At 47.1% G+C, this 16,572-nt stretch overlaps 1 protein-coding gene across 1 annotated transcript in view; it reads right to left on the bottom strand.

Annotated features, from left to right (window-relative positions):
- The window catches only part of CAMK4 (calcium/calmodulin dependent protein kinase IV), a 263,753-nt gene extending 248,663 nt beyond the window's left edge, over positions 1-15,090 (bottom strand). The window contains exon 1 of the mRNA XM_040343331.1: positions 14,801-15,090. Within this exon, the coding sequence (XP_040199265.1) occupies positions 14,801-14,976 (176 nt within the window). The 5' untranslated portion in view covers positions 14,977-15,090. The remainder of the gene's footprint in view (positions 1-14,800) is intronic.
- Positions 15,091-16,572: the final 1,482 nt, after the last annotated feature.

Raw genomic sequence — 16,572 nt, 5'->3', positions numbered from 1 at the left:
GGCTCTGTGGCTCACGCATGCGTTTGCAAATGTGTGCGGACACAACCCCTGTTTGAACGCATACTGTTAGACAGGTTATTTGGTTGTCTGCGAGCTGGTCGGTAAGTAGGCTTGGTTTTTTCCTAGGCATTCCCCAGGTTTTGTTGATTTCTCTGTGAGGTGGCTCCGGCCTCTGTGACTTGCTGTCATGGTTTTTTTCTTCTTGCCGATACCTCATTACTATAGACTTCCAGTGACAAAATGGAAATCACATATAAACTGCAAGCTATTTGATAAAAAAAAAAAAAAAACAGTTGAAACTGGCTCATACTAAAATATTGCTGTCCAGCAGTATGTTCATTTTAAAGTTTATCTAAAGCCTAAACCTTTTGTTTCATTTCAGATAGCTAAAAAATACCGGTAGGTGTTTCAGGTGTCTATCTGCTATTTGCTATTGGGGACATTTCCCTTCACTTCCTGTCCTGCAGACAAAACAGGAAGTGGGAGACACTCTCTCCCAAATTAGGAATATATTATTAGGACTCATTCACACTTCCTTGTTGTGGTAACATGAGCATTACCACAACCAAGGGCAGCACATAGGCCCGGATTCACAAAGCACTTACGCCGACGTATCTCCAGATACGCCGTCGTAAGTACAAATGTGCGTTCACGCCGTAGGCAGTGGTTACGTTCACGCCGTAGGCAGTGGTTACGTTCACGCCGTAGGCAGTGATTCGCCGTATCTTAGGCAGTTGTTTCGACGTGATTCTAAGCATGCGCACTGAGATGCGGTCACGGGACGGCAAATGCGCCGTTTGTTATATGTATCTGTCTGGCACTCGGCCCATCATTTGCATGGGGTCACGCCTCATTTTCATGTCTCACGCCCACTTCCACATACGCCGGCTTGCGCCTAGGAAACCCAGCGCAGATTTGGCAGCACTGGCTTTGTGAATCCAGTGCTTGCCTCTCTGCGCTACGTCGGCGTAGCTTATATGAAATACGCTACGGCGGCATAAATATGCTCCGACGTCTGTGAATCCGGGCCAATGTGTGTGCGTTCATTTTGAATAGCACAGCAATGAACGTTGTAGCTGTATTCTAGTGCACCAAAGTACCACCAGGCACAGGACATATTTTTGAACTTTGAACGGGTTGCCCAATGCAGAGCACCTCAATGAAAACACATGTGCCATGGCGCACGTCCTGGTTAAAACAGAACAAGTCTCCTCAGCGGAAGATTTCCCTTCTATTGTTGTTCTGGTGACAACTCAAACTTTTGGATTACCCACTCCTTTCTGTTCTGGGGACAAAGGTCACAGCACAAATACATTTTCCTACTGGGAACACAGCCAGCAACAGAGTTCAAAGTCGCATGACAAGTCGCGCTTCATTAACCTGTTGTCGACTGCCCTGCATACATTTACTGCGGGGCGCCAGCTCCTTTGCGCAGAATCACATACAGGTTTGTGAATCTGCACTTTTGGGTCCGTGGCGTGCACACGCACTGCCAGCAACCTGCTCCCACTGTGCTTGGACACAGCGGGACCCGATCATTCAAAATAGGGGTAGAACGCTGCTCTGCATATGTAAACAAGGCAGATCGCCATTCTGTTAGTAGGGAAGACAGAGATCCTGTGTTTCTGCTAAATAGGAACACAGATCTCTGCCTTCCCACAGTTAAAGCACCCCCTACAGATAGCAAGCACTCCCTAGGGACACATTTTACCCTTTGATTGTAACTGATGTTAACCACTTCCCTGTCGGTGTCATTAGTACAGTGACAGTGCATATTTTTTAGCACTGATCACTGTATTGTTGTCACTAGTCCCCAAAAAAGTATCAAAAGTGTCACTTAGTGTCCGATTTGTCCACGGAAATGTCGCAGTCCCGCTATAAGTCACTGATCGCCACAATTACTAGAAAAAATAATTCCATAAAAATATCCCATAGTTTGTAAACTTTTCCGCAAACCAATCAATATACACTTATTAGGATTTTTTTTTGCCACAAATATGTAGCAAAATACATATTGGCCTAAACTGATGAAGAGGCGATTCAGTTCGCATGTATTGCGCTATATAAGTTTCTCACTCACTCACTCACTCAGAAATACGATTTTTTCCATTTTTTTTATGTATTTTGTAGCAGAAAGTAAAAAAAATATATATTTTTTTCAAAATTGTCGGTCTCTTTTTGTTTATGGCGCAAAAAATTAAAAACGCAGAGGTGATCAAATACCACCAAAAGAAAGCTCTATTTGTGGGAAAAAAAGGACATTGATTTTATTTGGTTACAGCGTCGCACGACCGCACAATTGTCAGTTAAGGTAACGCAGTGCCGTATCGCAAAAAGTGGCCTGGTCATGAGGAGGGGTAAATCCTTCCAGAGCTGAAGTGGTTAAAGGCAAAGAAACCATTTTAATCAATTCGACTTAAGTCGCTTCGACTTGGAAAAGGTTCCTGCACTACATTTGGTGCGACTTCCATATCGACTTCTGTTAAAGAAGACGTATGCAAGCCACAATGACGTCGCGCAGGGGTGTCGGATTCAAAGTTGCGTGAAAGTCGCGCAATTTTGAAGTTGCAGCGGTGTGAACCAAGGCTTAACCTGCTATGATACAATGGAAATTGTTCCAAACGCTGAACTCATATAGACTCAATTTATCAGATTGTAAATTCCTGCTCAAACATTGTAAACATTTACCCTTTGATTAGTCCAAAGCCTTCTTGTCTGGATAGATCAAATCAATACAATGGGCTAGATTCAGCAACAAGATACGGCGGCTTATCTCCAGATACGCCGCCGTAATTTCAAATCTGCGCCATCGTATCTTTACGCCGATTCTCAAAGGCAGATACGTGTAAAAAATAGGCTTCCTCCGCCGACGTAACTTGAATACGCCGGCGTATAATTGTGTGCAATTTTACGCTGGCCACTAGGTGGCGCTTCCGTCGTTTTCGGCGTAGAATATGCAAATGACCTAGATACGCCGATTCACAAATTTACGTACGCCCGGCACTATTTTTTTACGTCGTTTACGTTAGGCTTTTTCGGTGTAAGGTTACTCCTGCTATTAGAAGGCGCACACAATGTTAAGTATGGCCGTCGTTCCCGCGTCGAAATTTGAATTTTTTACGTCGTTTGCGTAAGTCATTCGCGAACAGGGCTGGACGTAATTTACGTTCACGTCTAAACCAATACGTCCTTGCGGCGTACTTTGGAGTAATGCACACTGGGATATGTACACGGACGGCGCATGCGCCGTTCGTAAAAAACGTCAATCACGTCGGGTCACCAAGAATTTACATAAAACACGCCCCCTCATCCACATTTGAATTACGTGCGCTTACGCCGGCCCCATTTACGCTACGCCGCCGTAACTTAGAAGGCAAGTGCTTTGTGAATACAGCACTTGCCTCTCTAACTTACAGCGGCGTAGCGTAAATACGATAAGCTGCGCCGCCGTAACTATGCGCGCCCCTACCTGAATCTAGCCCAATGTCTTTCTTTATTTTTATTGTTGCAGCTCTAGATTCACCAAACTCACATGCTCTCCTTATTGGCTCTCCACGAGGCTGTGGGAAAGGTGACCTTATGGTGGGCGTAGTAGGTGGATGATCTCGCTAACACAGACAAAGCTGACAACACAGACAAAGTATTCTCTGCCCATACATTATACAATTTCCTTCAGATTTCCCTTCAATTATGTAGTGCAAGGGCCTGTCTGATTGAAATTGAAAGTGTTTAGGTCTGACCTCATATTATATGGTTTTGGTAAATCTAAAGGAAAATTGTATAAGAAAATTGTATAATGTATGGCCAGCCTAAGGCTACTTTTATGCTCCTGTCAATCTGCGGTGGGTCGCTTTTCAGAGTGCAGCGAAAGGAGCTTTGCAACCATTCATAAGGCAAAACTGCTGCCTGCTGTTGCCAGTAGGGATGCACTGATATATCGTCCGAAAATAGGGTTATCAACATTTTGCCAATAGGAAAAAGGTCCCGATAATGGTCGCTGAAAATTATTGGGCGAAAATAAGTGCAAGTAATGGCCAAAATAAAATGTATATTCATATTTAAATTCATGATATTATTAAAAAGTCGAAAATAATAAAATGTTATGATATTTTTTCAAATCTGTTCATTTCGGTTCCAGTTTTCGGCCAAGTGCATCCCGAATTTTCATTTCGGTGCACCACTATTCGCCTGTTTTTATTTTTTTTGTGCTTTTTTTTTTAATACTGAAATTACATTTTGCATTACAGAAATGCACCGCATATCCGCAAGTGAAGAATCCCAATCATGTACAGTACATGGGAGAGTTTGACAGGCGGTGCTGCCTGTTAATCTCTGCATGCAATGTAAAAACATTACCAACGGTATTGGAGCCACATGACAACCAGGCAATGGTCATTCTAAAGCCTCGTACACACGATCGGACTTCCATTGGACAAATCCATGGAATTTTGTGCGAAGGGCTTTGGCCGTGAACTTGGTATGCATACACATGGCAGAACCTTTTCACCCAACATACACAAAACGACGTGGGTTTTCAGCTCTTTAGTGCCACCCTTTGGGCAACTTCTGCTAATGTTGTCCTATGGTTAGCATTGCTTCTGAGCATGTGTGTTTGTACTTTGGATTTTTTTCCGAGACTTGTGTACACGCGATCGCATAATCCGACGGCACACATTTGTTGTCGGAAAATTTTAACGCATGCTATCCAACATTTGTTGTCGGAAAATCCGACAACAATTGTCTGATGGAGCAAACAAACGGTCAAAACCCTGCCATCACATATTTGTTAAATATATATATACGCTGCGCTTTCCAACATCATACACTATACCAGTGTAAAAAGAAGCATAAAAACCTCCAATAGTGAAAATAAATGTCTTTCCTAACAGTGGAAAGTGACAATAGTGCAATAAATGAACACGTATATTAAATATAAAAAATAAATATATAAAAGATGTGCATATAAAAGCATAAACAATGATGATAATTAATATAAAGTGCTACTGTGCAAAGAAGTGCAATTCCCACTTTTATGATCCCGTATACATTATCAGTGACCCATTGATGCATAAAAAAGTGCTCTTGTGCATGTGCATAGCATCCAGTATTATATATTTTATCAATATTGCATTGCTGGGTTGTTCAAAGAAGTGCTCCTGTGCACGTGTATGGTATCCAAAAAGAGTCTATCCAGGTGTAATAAAGTTCATGCGATTATAGAGTTCATGCGATTATAAAACTGCTAGGTGTAATAAAGTTCATGCGATTATAGAGTTCATGCGATTATAAAACTGCTAGGTGTAATAAAGTTCATGCGATTATAGAGTTCATGCGATTATAAAACTGCTAGGTTTAATAAAGTTCATGCGATTATAGAGTTCATGCGATTATAAAACTGCTAGGTGTAATAAAGTTCATGCGATTATAAAACTGCTAGGTGATCCAGAACATGCCGTGGTGTTCCTCACTCTGGTGCTCCCCTTAGGTATTCTAATGCTCACCTCAGAGCGTGGTGACTTAAGCGCAGTGAAAACACATATATGAACCGCCTTTGGGCTCTTGTAGTTACTCGTCAGTATGGTACCTCGGTAAGTGTATGAAATAAAGACTTGATAGTGTAATATAGTTTTAACGGTTTAATAAACAGAAAGAAACCCCCCCCCCCCCAACTGGGGTACTCTGGTGCTCCCCTTAGGTATTCTTATGCTCACCTCAGAGTGTGTGACTTAAGTGCAGTGAAAACACACATATGAACCACCTTTGGGCTCTTGTAGTTACTCGTCAGTATGGTACCTCGGTAAGTGTATGAAATAAAGACTTGATAGTGTAATAGAGTTTTAACGGTTTAATAAACAGAAAGCAACCCCCCCCCCCCAACTGGGGTACTCTGGTGCTCCCCTTAGGTATCTAATGCTCACCTCAGAGCGTGGTGACTTAAGCGCAGTGAAAACACACATATGAACCGCCTTTGGGCTCTTGTAGTTACTCGTCAGTATGGTACCTCGGTAAGTGTATGAAATAAAGACTTGATAGTGTAAAAGAGTTTTAACGGTTTAATAAACAGAAAGCAAACCCCCCTCCCCCCCCCCAACTGGGGTACTCTGGTGCTCCCCTTAGGTATTTAATGCTCACCTCAGAGCGTGTGACTTAAGCGCAGTGAAAACACACATATGAACCGCCTTTGGGCTCTTGTAGTTACTCGTCAGTATGGTACCTCGGTAAGTGTATGAAATAAAGACTTGATAGTGTAATAGAGTTTTAATGGTTTAATAAACAGAAAGCAAACCCCCCCCCCCCCCCAACTGGGGTACTCACATAGATTAGGTGCGCTCTATATCAGGTAAAACAATGGTAAATACCGGACTGGTATTGGAATGGTATGTTGTTCCTCTCTGACAGATCACCTGTGCAAACGTGCCGTCCCGTCACACATTTGTTGTCGGAAAATCCAATCGTGTGTATGGGGCTTAAGTGATCAAAAATTCCGTCTCACATATTTGTCTCATGGCGGGATTCCTTTAACCACTTAACACCCGGACCAATATGCAGGTAAAGGACCTGGCCCCTTTTTGCGATTCGGCACTGCGTCGCTTTAACTGACAATTGCGCGGTCGTGCGACCTGGCTCCCAAAAAAAATTGGCGTCCTTTTTTTCCCACAAATAGAGCTTTCTTTTGGTGGTATTTGCTCACCTCTGCGTTTTTTGTTTTTTTTCGCTATAAACAAAAAGAGAGCAACAATTTAAAAAAAAAATGCAATATTTTTTACTTTTTGCCACAATAAATATCCCCCAAAAATAGATAAAAACTATTTTTTTTTCCTCAGTTTAGGCCGATATGTATTCTTCTACATATTTTTGGTAAACAAAAAATCGCAATAAGCGTTTATTGATTGGTTTGCGCAAAATTTATAGCGTTTACAAAATAGGGGATCGTTTTATGGCATTTTTATTAAGAATTTTTTTTTTTTTACTACTAATGGCGGCGATCATCGATTTTTTCCGTGACTGCGACATTATGGCAGACACATCGGACACATTTTTGGGACCATTGTCATTTTCACAGCGAAAAGTGCTATAAAAATGCACTGATTACTGTGAAAATTACACTGGCAGTGAAGGGGTTAACCAGGAGGGGGTGCTGTAGGGGTTAAGTGTGTTCTAAGGGAGTGTTCTTACTGTGGGGCGGCGTGGCTGTGCGTGTGACGTCACTGATTATCGTGACCTGATCGCGGGACACCGGCGGAGATTGGGTCCCGCAGGTGCGGTCATGGAGGACAGGACCCACGGCTGGGCATCTTAAAGGGGACGTACCTGTACGTGCCATTCTGCCGACGTAAATAGTCGTGCGGCGGTCCTTAAGCGGTTAAGGTGCTCTTCTCATTGTGGCTCCCACTCACAACAGAGAACATTAGAATTCTACACAAGCACATAAACAAATGCTCTAATTCCTGAGACTTGAGGCCCGTACACACGATCGGATTTTCCGACAACAAATGAGTGTTGTCGGATTATCCGAACCGTGTGTACACAACTCCATCGAAAAAAAATCCAAAGTACAAACACGCATGCTCAGAAGCAATGCTAACCATAGCACAACATTACAGAAGTTGCCCAAAGGGTGGCGCTAAAGAGCTGAAAAACCACGCTGTTTTGTATTTGTTGGCTGACAAACGTCTGTATGCAGAACAAGTTCACGGCCAATGCCCTTTGGAAAAAATTCCACAGCTTTGTCCGATGGAAATCCGATCGTGTGTACGAGGCTTTAAGCTGGCCTTACACATGTGGAACTTCATTTGAAAGATATTGTTCTCAGAACGTTCATTTGATTATGTAAAGTATTACCTAAGAGCCGGTTGACACTGGGGCGACTCGTCAGGCGACTCAGCTGCCTGACAAGTCGCGTCCCATTCTAGTCAATAGAACCGTTCTAATAGGAGTGACGCAGGTCGCTCCGACTTAAAAAAAGGTTCTTGTACGACTTTGGGAGCGACTCGGGGTGACTTGCATTGACTTCTGTACAGAAGTCATTTTGCAAGTCGCCTCTGAAGTCGTCTTCAGGTCGCCTTGCCGAGTCGCCCCCGAAGTCGTGCCGCCCCAGTGTGAACCGGCTCTTAGAGCAAGAGAAAAAAATCAAGGGACCAGGATGGCAAATGTTTCTGGATTCTGCTGGGAATGAACAAAGTTCTAATCCTTAAATTTGCTACCAGCTGATAAAAATCATAACTAGTCTTATGCTCATGTGCTTGTCAAAGGTAAGGCAGAAGGTAAACATTCGTTCTACGAAAATGGAGATGCTGATATGGTACTAGAAAGAAAAGTCACCCAAAATCAGAGTCCATGAAGGCACCAACAAATGGTCAGACAAATGATTTTTCTACTTTCTTGTCTGAACGTTCACATGAGATTCTACAGGTGTAAGGCGAGCTTTACCATACTACCTTGGAGGACCACAGACTAGTAGAATTACATATTTATGAAATGGAATTGCATCTAGTACGATGGGTCTGATCACTGGGAGTGGCAGCCTTAATCCTGCCACTATACCCATCACTCTTCCAACCATGGGCTGACCATGAACCTGTCCAATTATACAGTGTATCTATTGCCCCACATTTATTATTATGGGTCTGAACTCTCCTTCAATCCTGGGGTGGCCATGAACCTACCCAGTTATACAGTGTCTACATTACTCTAGATCTAGTATAATGGGTCTGGTCACTCCTCCAACCATAGGTTGTCCATGAACTTATTCAGATATCAAGGCCTAGATTCACGTAGCACTTACGCCGACGTATCTCGAGATATGCCGCGTAAGTGAAAATGTGCGCCGTCGTATCTGTGCGCCGTGCCCACAGAACTAGATACGCCTGAAAATAGGCTTCCTACGGCCGACGTAACTTTCCTACGCCGTCGTATCGTAGGCGCATATTTACGCTGGCCGCAAGGGGCGCTCCAATTGATTTACGATTCGAATATGCAAATGAGTGAGATACGCCAATTCACAAACGTACTTGCGCCCGGCGCATTAAGATACGCGGTTTGCGTAAGGCTTACGTCCGGCGTATAGTTATTCCCCATCTATGAGACGCAACTCATGCAAAGCTAAATGGACCAGGGAACAGCCGCCGTATTTTACGTAGTAGTACGTGAATAGGGATGGGCGTAGGTTATGTTCACGTCGTAGGCAGTGATTTGACGTATCTTTGGGAGTATTTCCGACGTGATTTTGAGCATGCGCACTGGGTTGCCAGGGACGGGCTAGCCTCCCAGGCTCAATGTAGAACTAAAATATCGATTTTCCAGGGGGTGGGGGGGGGGGGGGGGGGGACTGACCTTCTGGGTTGAACTGGACGAGGAGCATTACATAAGACCCAATACAGTAAAGGAACGGTATGTCACCACAGATAGGGGTTGATTTACTAAAGAGAAATCCACTCTACACTACAAGTGCACTGAAAGTGCACTGAAAGTGCACTTGTAAGTGCAGTCGCTGTAGTACGCTGTAGATCTGAGGGGAATCTCTGAAATTAGGGGGAGCTATGCTGATTTTATCATCCAATTATGTGCAAGCAAAAATGCTGTTTTTTATTTTCCTTGCATGTCCCCCTCAGATCTACAGCGACTGCACTTGAAAGTGCACTTGCAGTGTATATGTAGTGCAAAGTGGATTTGCCTTTTGTAAATAACCCCCAATGTGTCATTGTTGCTCAGCAAGGAAAGTATATCTATAGACTTAAAATAAGTAGACAGACTGTAATCTGGAAGCTCAAACCGATGTCATTTACCAACTGTGCTACTCAGAAATGCTCATAGTGCCTTATATATACATATATATATCAGTGTAAGAGCATTAGAAAACAGTGATTGGGAGACTCGTAGGATGCCTCCACTCCAGCCAGACACAATCTAATGTAACACTCCCTAGAGATCAGTCCTAATAGCTTAATAACAGGTAGACTGCAGTTCCTGGGCAGATAAGCCATCCTGCGCTGTCCTGGGATGTGGTGTGCATACGAATGCCTGCTGTCTCCATAGACGCTGTGCTGATCCATCAGCAACATTAGCATTCCCATCCCTGGCTGTCACAGTGTTCTCAGCCCTGACCATCAGTGTTCTCAGCCCTGACCATCAGTGTTCTCAGCCCTGGCCATCACAGTGTTCACATCCCTGACCATCAGTGTTCTCAGCCCTGGCCATCACAATGTTCTCAGCACTGACCATCACAGTGTTCTCAGCCCTGACCATCAGTGTTCTCAGCCCTGGCCATCACAGTGTTCTCAGCCCTGGCCATCACAGTGTTCTCAGCCCTGACCATCAGTGTTCTCAGCCCTGGCCATCACAGTGTTCTCAGCCCTGACCATCAGTGTTCTCAGCCCTGACCATCACAGTGTTCTCAGCCCTGACCATCAGTGTTCTCAGCCCTGACCATCACAGTGTTCTCAGCCCTGACCATCACAGTGTTCTCAGCCCTGACCATCAGTGTTCTCAGCCCTGGCCATCAGTGTTCTCAGCCCTGGCCATCAGTGTTCTCAGCCCTGGCCATCAGTGTTCTCAGCCCTGGCCATCACAGTGTTCACATCCCTGACCATCAGTGTTCTCAGCACTGACCATCACAGTGTTCTCAGCCCTGGCCATCACAGTGTTCTCAGCCCTGACCATCACAGTGTTCTCAGCCCTGACCATCAGTGTTCTCAGCCCTGGCCATCACAGTGTTCACATCCCTGACCGTCAGTGTTCTCAGCCCTGGCCATCACAGTGTTCTCAGCCCTGACCATCAGTGTTCTCAGCCCTGACCATCAGTGTTCTCAGCCCTGACCATCAGTGTTCTCAGCCCTGGCCATCACAGTGTTCTCAGCCCTGACCATCAGTGTTCTCAGCCCTGGCCATCACAGTGTTCTCAGCCCTGACCATCAGTGTTCTCAGCACTGACCATCACAGTGTTCTCAGCCCTGGCCATCACAGTGTTCTCAGCCCTGACTATCACAGTGTTCTCAGCCCTGACCATCAGTGTTCTCAGCCCTGGCCATCACAGTGTTCACATCCCTGACCATCAGTGTTCTCAGCACTGACCATCACAGTGTTCTCAGCACTGACCATCACAGTGTTCTCAGCCCTGGCCATCACAGTGTTCTAAGCCCTGACCATCACAGTGTTCTCAACCCTGACCATCAGTGTTCTCAGCCCTGGCCATCACAGTGTTCTCAACCCTGACCATCAGTGTTCTCAGCCCTGGCCATCACAGTGTTCACATCCCTGGCCATCACAGTGTTCCCATTCCTGACCATTACAGTGTTCGTAACTCTGGACATCATAGTGTTCCCATCCCTAGCCATCACAATGTTCTCAGCCCTGACCATCACATCATTTCCATTCCTGGCCATCACAGTGTTTCCATCTCTGCCCATCACAGCATCCCAGATCCTGGTCAAAACAGCAACCCCAAACCTGGCCATCACAAAATCTCCATCCCTAGCCATCTAAGCGCCTTCTATCCCTGGCCAACACTGGATCTTCATCTGCTGTCATCAAAGCATATACCATCCTTGCCCATCTAAGCGCTCCAATACCTGGTCATCGCAGCATCCCCATCCCTGACCATCACAGCACCTCTGTCTCTAGCTATCTTGACATTCCCAATCCCTGGTCATCACAGCATCTCCATCTCTGGCCATCATAGTACTCCTATACCTGGCCATAACAGGTTCCCCGACCATCATAGTGTCCTCATCCCTGACCATCATAGTGTCCTCTTTCCTGACCATCATAGTGTCCTCATCCCTGACCATCATAGTGTCCTCATCCCTGACCATCATAGTGTCCTCTTTCCTGACCATCATAGTGTCCTCATCCCTGACCATCATAGTGTCCTCATCCCTGACCATCATAGTGTCCTCTTTCCTGACCATCATAGTGTCCTCATCCCTGACCATCATAGTGTCCTCATCCCTGACCATCATAGTGTCCTCATCCCTGATCATCATAGTGTCCTCTTTCCTGACCATCATAGTGTCCTCATCCCTGATGATCATAGTGTCCCAATCCGTGACCATCATAGTGTTCCCATCCCCGACCATCATAGTGTCCCCATCCCCGACCATCATAGTGTCCCCATCCCTGAGCCATCATAGTGTCCTCCATCATAGTGTCCCCATCCCCGACCATCATAGTGTCCCCATCCCCGACCATCATAGTGTCCTCATCCCTGAGCCATAACAGGTTCCCCGACCCTGACCATCATAGTGTCCCCATCCCTGACCATCATAGTGTCCCCATCCCTGACCATCATAGAGTCCCCATCCCTGACCATCATAGTGTCCTCATCCCTGACCATCATAGTGTCCCCATCCCTGACCATCATAGTGTCCTCATCCCTGACCATCATAGTGTCCTCATCCCTGACCATCATAGTGTCCTCATCCCTGAGCCATAACAGGTTCCCTGACCATCATAGTGTCCCCATCCCTGACCATCATAGTGTCCTCATCCCTGAGCCATAACAGGTTCCCCGACCCTGACCATCATAGTGTCCCCATCCCTGACCATCATAGTGTCCCCATCCCTGACCATCATAGAGTCCCCATCCCTGACCATCATAGTGTCCTCATCCCTAACCATCATAGTGTCCCCATCCCTGACCATCATAGTGTCCCCATCCCTGAGCCATAACAGGTTCCCCGACCCTGACCATCACAGTGTCCCCATCCCTGACCATCATAGTGTCCTCATCCCTGACCATCATAGTGTCCCCATCCCTGACCATCATAGTGTCCCCATCCCTGACCATCATAGTGTCCCCATCCCTGACCATCATAGTGTCCTCATCCCTGACCATCATAGTGTCCTCATCCCTGAGCCATAACAGGTTCCCCGACCCTGACCATCACAGTGTCCCCATCCCTGACCATCATAGTGTCCTCATCCCTGACCATCATAGTGTCCCCATCCCTGACCATCATAGTGTCCTCATCCCTGACCATAATAGTGTCCCAATCCCTGACCATCATAGTGTCCTCATCCCTGACCATCATAGTGTCCCCATCCCTGACCATCATAGTGTCCCCATCCCTGACCATCATAGTGTCCTCATCCCTGACCATAATAGTGTCCCAATCCCTGACCATCATAGTGTCCTCATCCCTGACCATCATAGTGTCCCCATCCCTGACCATCATAGTGTCCTCATCCCTAAGCCATCATAGTGTCCCTATCCCTGACCATCATAGTGTCCCCATCCCTGACCATCATAGTGTCCTCATCCCTGACCATCATAGTGTCCCCATCCCTGACCATCATAGTGTCCCCATCCCTGACCATCATAGTGTCCCCATCCCTGAGCCATCATAGTGTCCCCATCCCTGACCATCATAGTGTCCCCATCCCTGACCATCATAGTGTCCCCATCCCTGAGCCATCATAGTGTCCCCATCCCTTACCATCATAGTGTCCTCATCCCTGACCATCATAGTGTCCCCATCCCTGAGCCATCATAGTGTCCCCATCCCTGACCATCATAGTGTCCCCATCCCTGAGCCATCATAGTGTCCCCATCCCTTACCATCATAGTGTCCTCATCCCTGACCATCATAGTGTCCTCATCCCTGAGCCATCATAGTGTCCCCATCCCTTACCATCATAGTGTCCTCATCCCTGACCATCATAGTGCCCCCATCCCTGGCCATCATAGTGTCCTCTTTCCTGACCATCATAGTGTCCCCATCCCTGACCATCATAGTGTCCCCATCCCTGACCATCATAGTGTCCCCATCCCTGACCATCATAGTGTCCCTATCCCTGACCATCATAGTGTCCCCATCCCTGACCATCATAGTGTCCCCATCCCTGACCATCATAGTGTCCCCATCCCCGACCATCATAGTGTCCTCATCCCCGACCATCATAGTGTCCTCATCCCCGACCATCATAGTGTCCTCATCCCCGCTCATCATAGTGTCCCCATCCCCGACCATCATAGTGTCCCCATCCCTGACCATCATAGTGTCCTCATCCCTGACCATCATAGTGTCCCCATCCCTGACCATCATAGTGTCCCCATCCCCGACCATCATAGTGTCCTCATCCCCGACCATCATAGTGTCCCCATCCCCGACCATCATAGTGTCCTCATCCCCGACCATCATAGTGTCCCCATCCCTGACCATCATAGTGTCCCCATCCCTGACCATCATAGTGTCCCCATCCCTGACCATCATAGTGTCCCCATCCCTGACCATCATAGTGTCCTCATCCCTGACCATCATAGTGTCCCCATCCCTGACCATCATAGTGTCCTCATCCCTGACCATCATAGTGTCCCCATCCCTGACCATCATAGTGTCCCTATCCCAACCATCATAGTGTCCCCATCCCTGACCATCATAGTGTCCTCATCCCTGACCATCATAGTGTCCCTATCCCGACCATCATAGTGTCCTCATCCCTTACTATCATAGTGTCCCCATCCCTGACCATCATAGTGTCCCTATCCCGACCATCATAGTGTCCTCATCCCTTACCATCATAGTGTCCCCATCCCTTACCATCATAGTGTCCTCATCCCTGACCATCATAGTGTCCCTATCCCGACCATCATAGTGTCCCCTGACCATGCATGGGTACCCCTGCCCTCCTCCCAGCCTGGCTCCAGGGCGTGCATGCCATTGCTGGTCATGGAGGAGGTAGGAGGCTGACATCTGGCAGCACCTCCAGTACAACTTTCCCCGGTATTCCTCCGATCAGACCGAGAATGGTCCATAGAAGAGGCAGCAGAGGACATAACAAGGGATACCCTCCGTCCACTTACCGTCCCAGCTCGGACTCCAGCTCGTAGTATTGGGCCAAGGTGTCCTTGTTGGAGCCATCGATCCAGTAGTCGGGGGCAGCGCTGGCGGACCTGGATGAAGTGGAGGAGGTGGAGGAGAAGGCAGTGGAGGAGGAGGAGGACGATGAGGATGAGGAGGGCAGAGTGACTTTCAGCATCTCGGGAAGATCCAGGAGAGGGACCGACACAGGGACACCGAGCACTGATCCCCGATCAATGGAGCCACGGTCAGCTGCAGGAGGAGAATGAGGAGGAGAAGGAGGAGGAGGATCACCGAGCGCCCGGGTACCTCCGAAATCAACCTACACCACACAGGCGGCCCCGAGTCCCTCTAGACGTGCACCGCCACACACTGGACACAAGGGGCCGCTGTACTGGAGATCATCCTGCTTCTGCTCATCACATGTTCTGCCTGGGTGATATTTAAATAATAATAAGATTTCCTTCTGTCAGTTCTGTGCACAGCAATCATGGGGAACCCCAGAGTGATCTGCACTGTGCACAGCAATCATGGGGAACCCCCGAGTGATCTGTACTGTGCACAGCAATCATGGGGAACCCCGGAGTGATCTGTACTGTGCACAGCAATCATGGGGAACCCCAGAGTGATCTGTACTGTGCACAGCAATCATGGGGAACCCCGGAGTAATCTGCACTGTGCACAGAAATCATGGGGGACCCAGAGTGATCTGCACTGTGCACAGCAATCATGGGGAACCCCGGAGTGATCTGTACTGTGCACAGCAATCATGGGGAACCTGGAGGATCCCCCAAAGTGATCCTCAACACTACACTGTGCACAGCAATCATGGGGAACCCCAGAGTGATCCTCAACACTGCACTGTGCATAGCAGTCATGAGGGGGGGGGGGGGTCCAACAGAGTGATCCTCAACACTGCACTGTGTACAGAAATCAAGGGGAACTCCAGAGTGATCCTCAACACTGCACTGTAATCCTAATGTAATGTGGGTATGGAGTTGGGTGTATAGGATTTTACTGTGTTTTTTATTTTGTTTTTTTAAATTTTGTGGTTGAACTGGATGGACTTGTGTCTTTTTTCAACCTGACTAACTATGTAACTATGTAACTATGTAACTATGTAAACACTGTAATGTGTACAGCAATCATGGGGAATCCAGGAGTGATCCTCAACACTGTACTGTGTACAGCAATCATGAGGGGGGGGGTGGGTCCAACAGAGTGATCCTCAACACTGCACTGTGCAGAGCAATCATGGGGAATCCAGGAGTGATCCTCAACACTGTACAGTACTGTGTACAGCAATCTTGAGGAACTCCAGAGTGATCTGCAACACTGCATTGTGCACAGCAATCATGAGGAACCCCTGGAGTGATCCTCAACACTGCACAGTGAAGAACAATCACGGGGAGACATCAGAGTGATCCTCAACACTGTACTGTGTACAGCAATCATGGGGAACCCCCAGAGTGATCCTCAACACTGCACTGTGTACAGCAAACATGGGGAATCCAGGAGTGATATGCAACACTGCACTGGGCACAGCAATCATGGAGAATCCATGAGTGATATGCAACACTGCACTGTGCACAGCAATCATGGGGGACCCTGGAGTGATCCTCAACGTTGCACTGTGCACATCAATCATGGGGAACCCCGAAGTGATCCTCAATACTGCACTGTGCACAGCAATCATGAGGAAGGGATCCTTGGTGTGATCCTCAACACTGCACTGTGCACAGCAATCATGAGGAACCCCGGAGTGATCCTCAAC

This window comes from Rana temporaria, chromosome 1 (assembly GCF_905171775.1).
Source record: "Rana temporaria chromosome 1, aRanTem1.1, whole genome shotgun sequence".
Classification (NCBI taxonomy): Eukaryota; Metazoa; Chordata; class Amphibia; order Anura; family Ranidae; genus Rana; species Rana temporaria.
The sequence above is the reverse complement of the archived record's forward strand: the minus strand, read 5'-3'. Positions and strand labels throughout refer to the sequence as shown.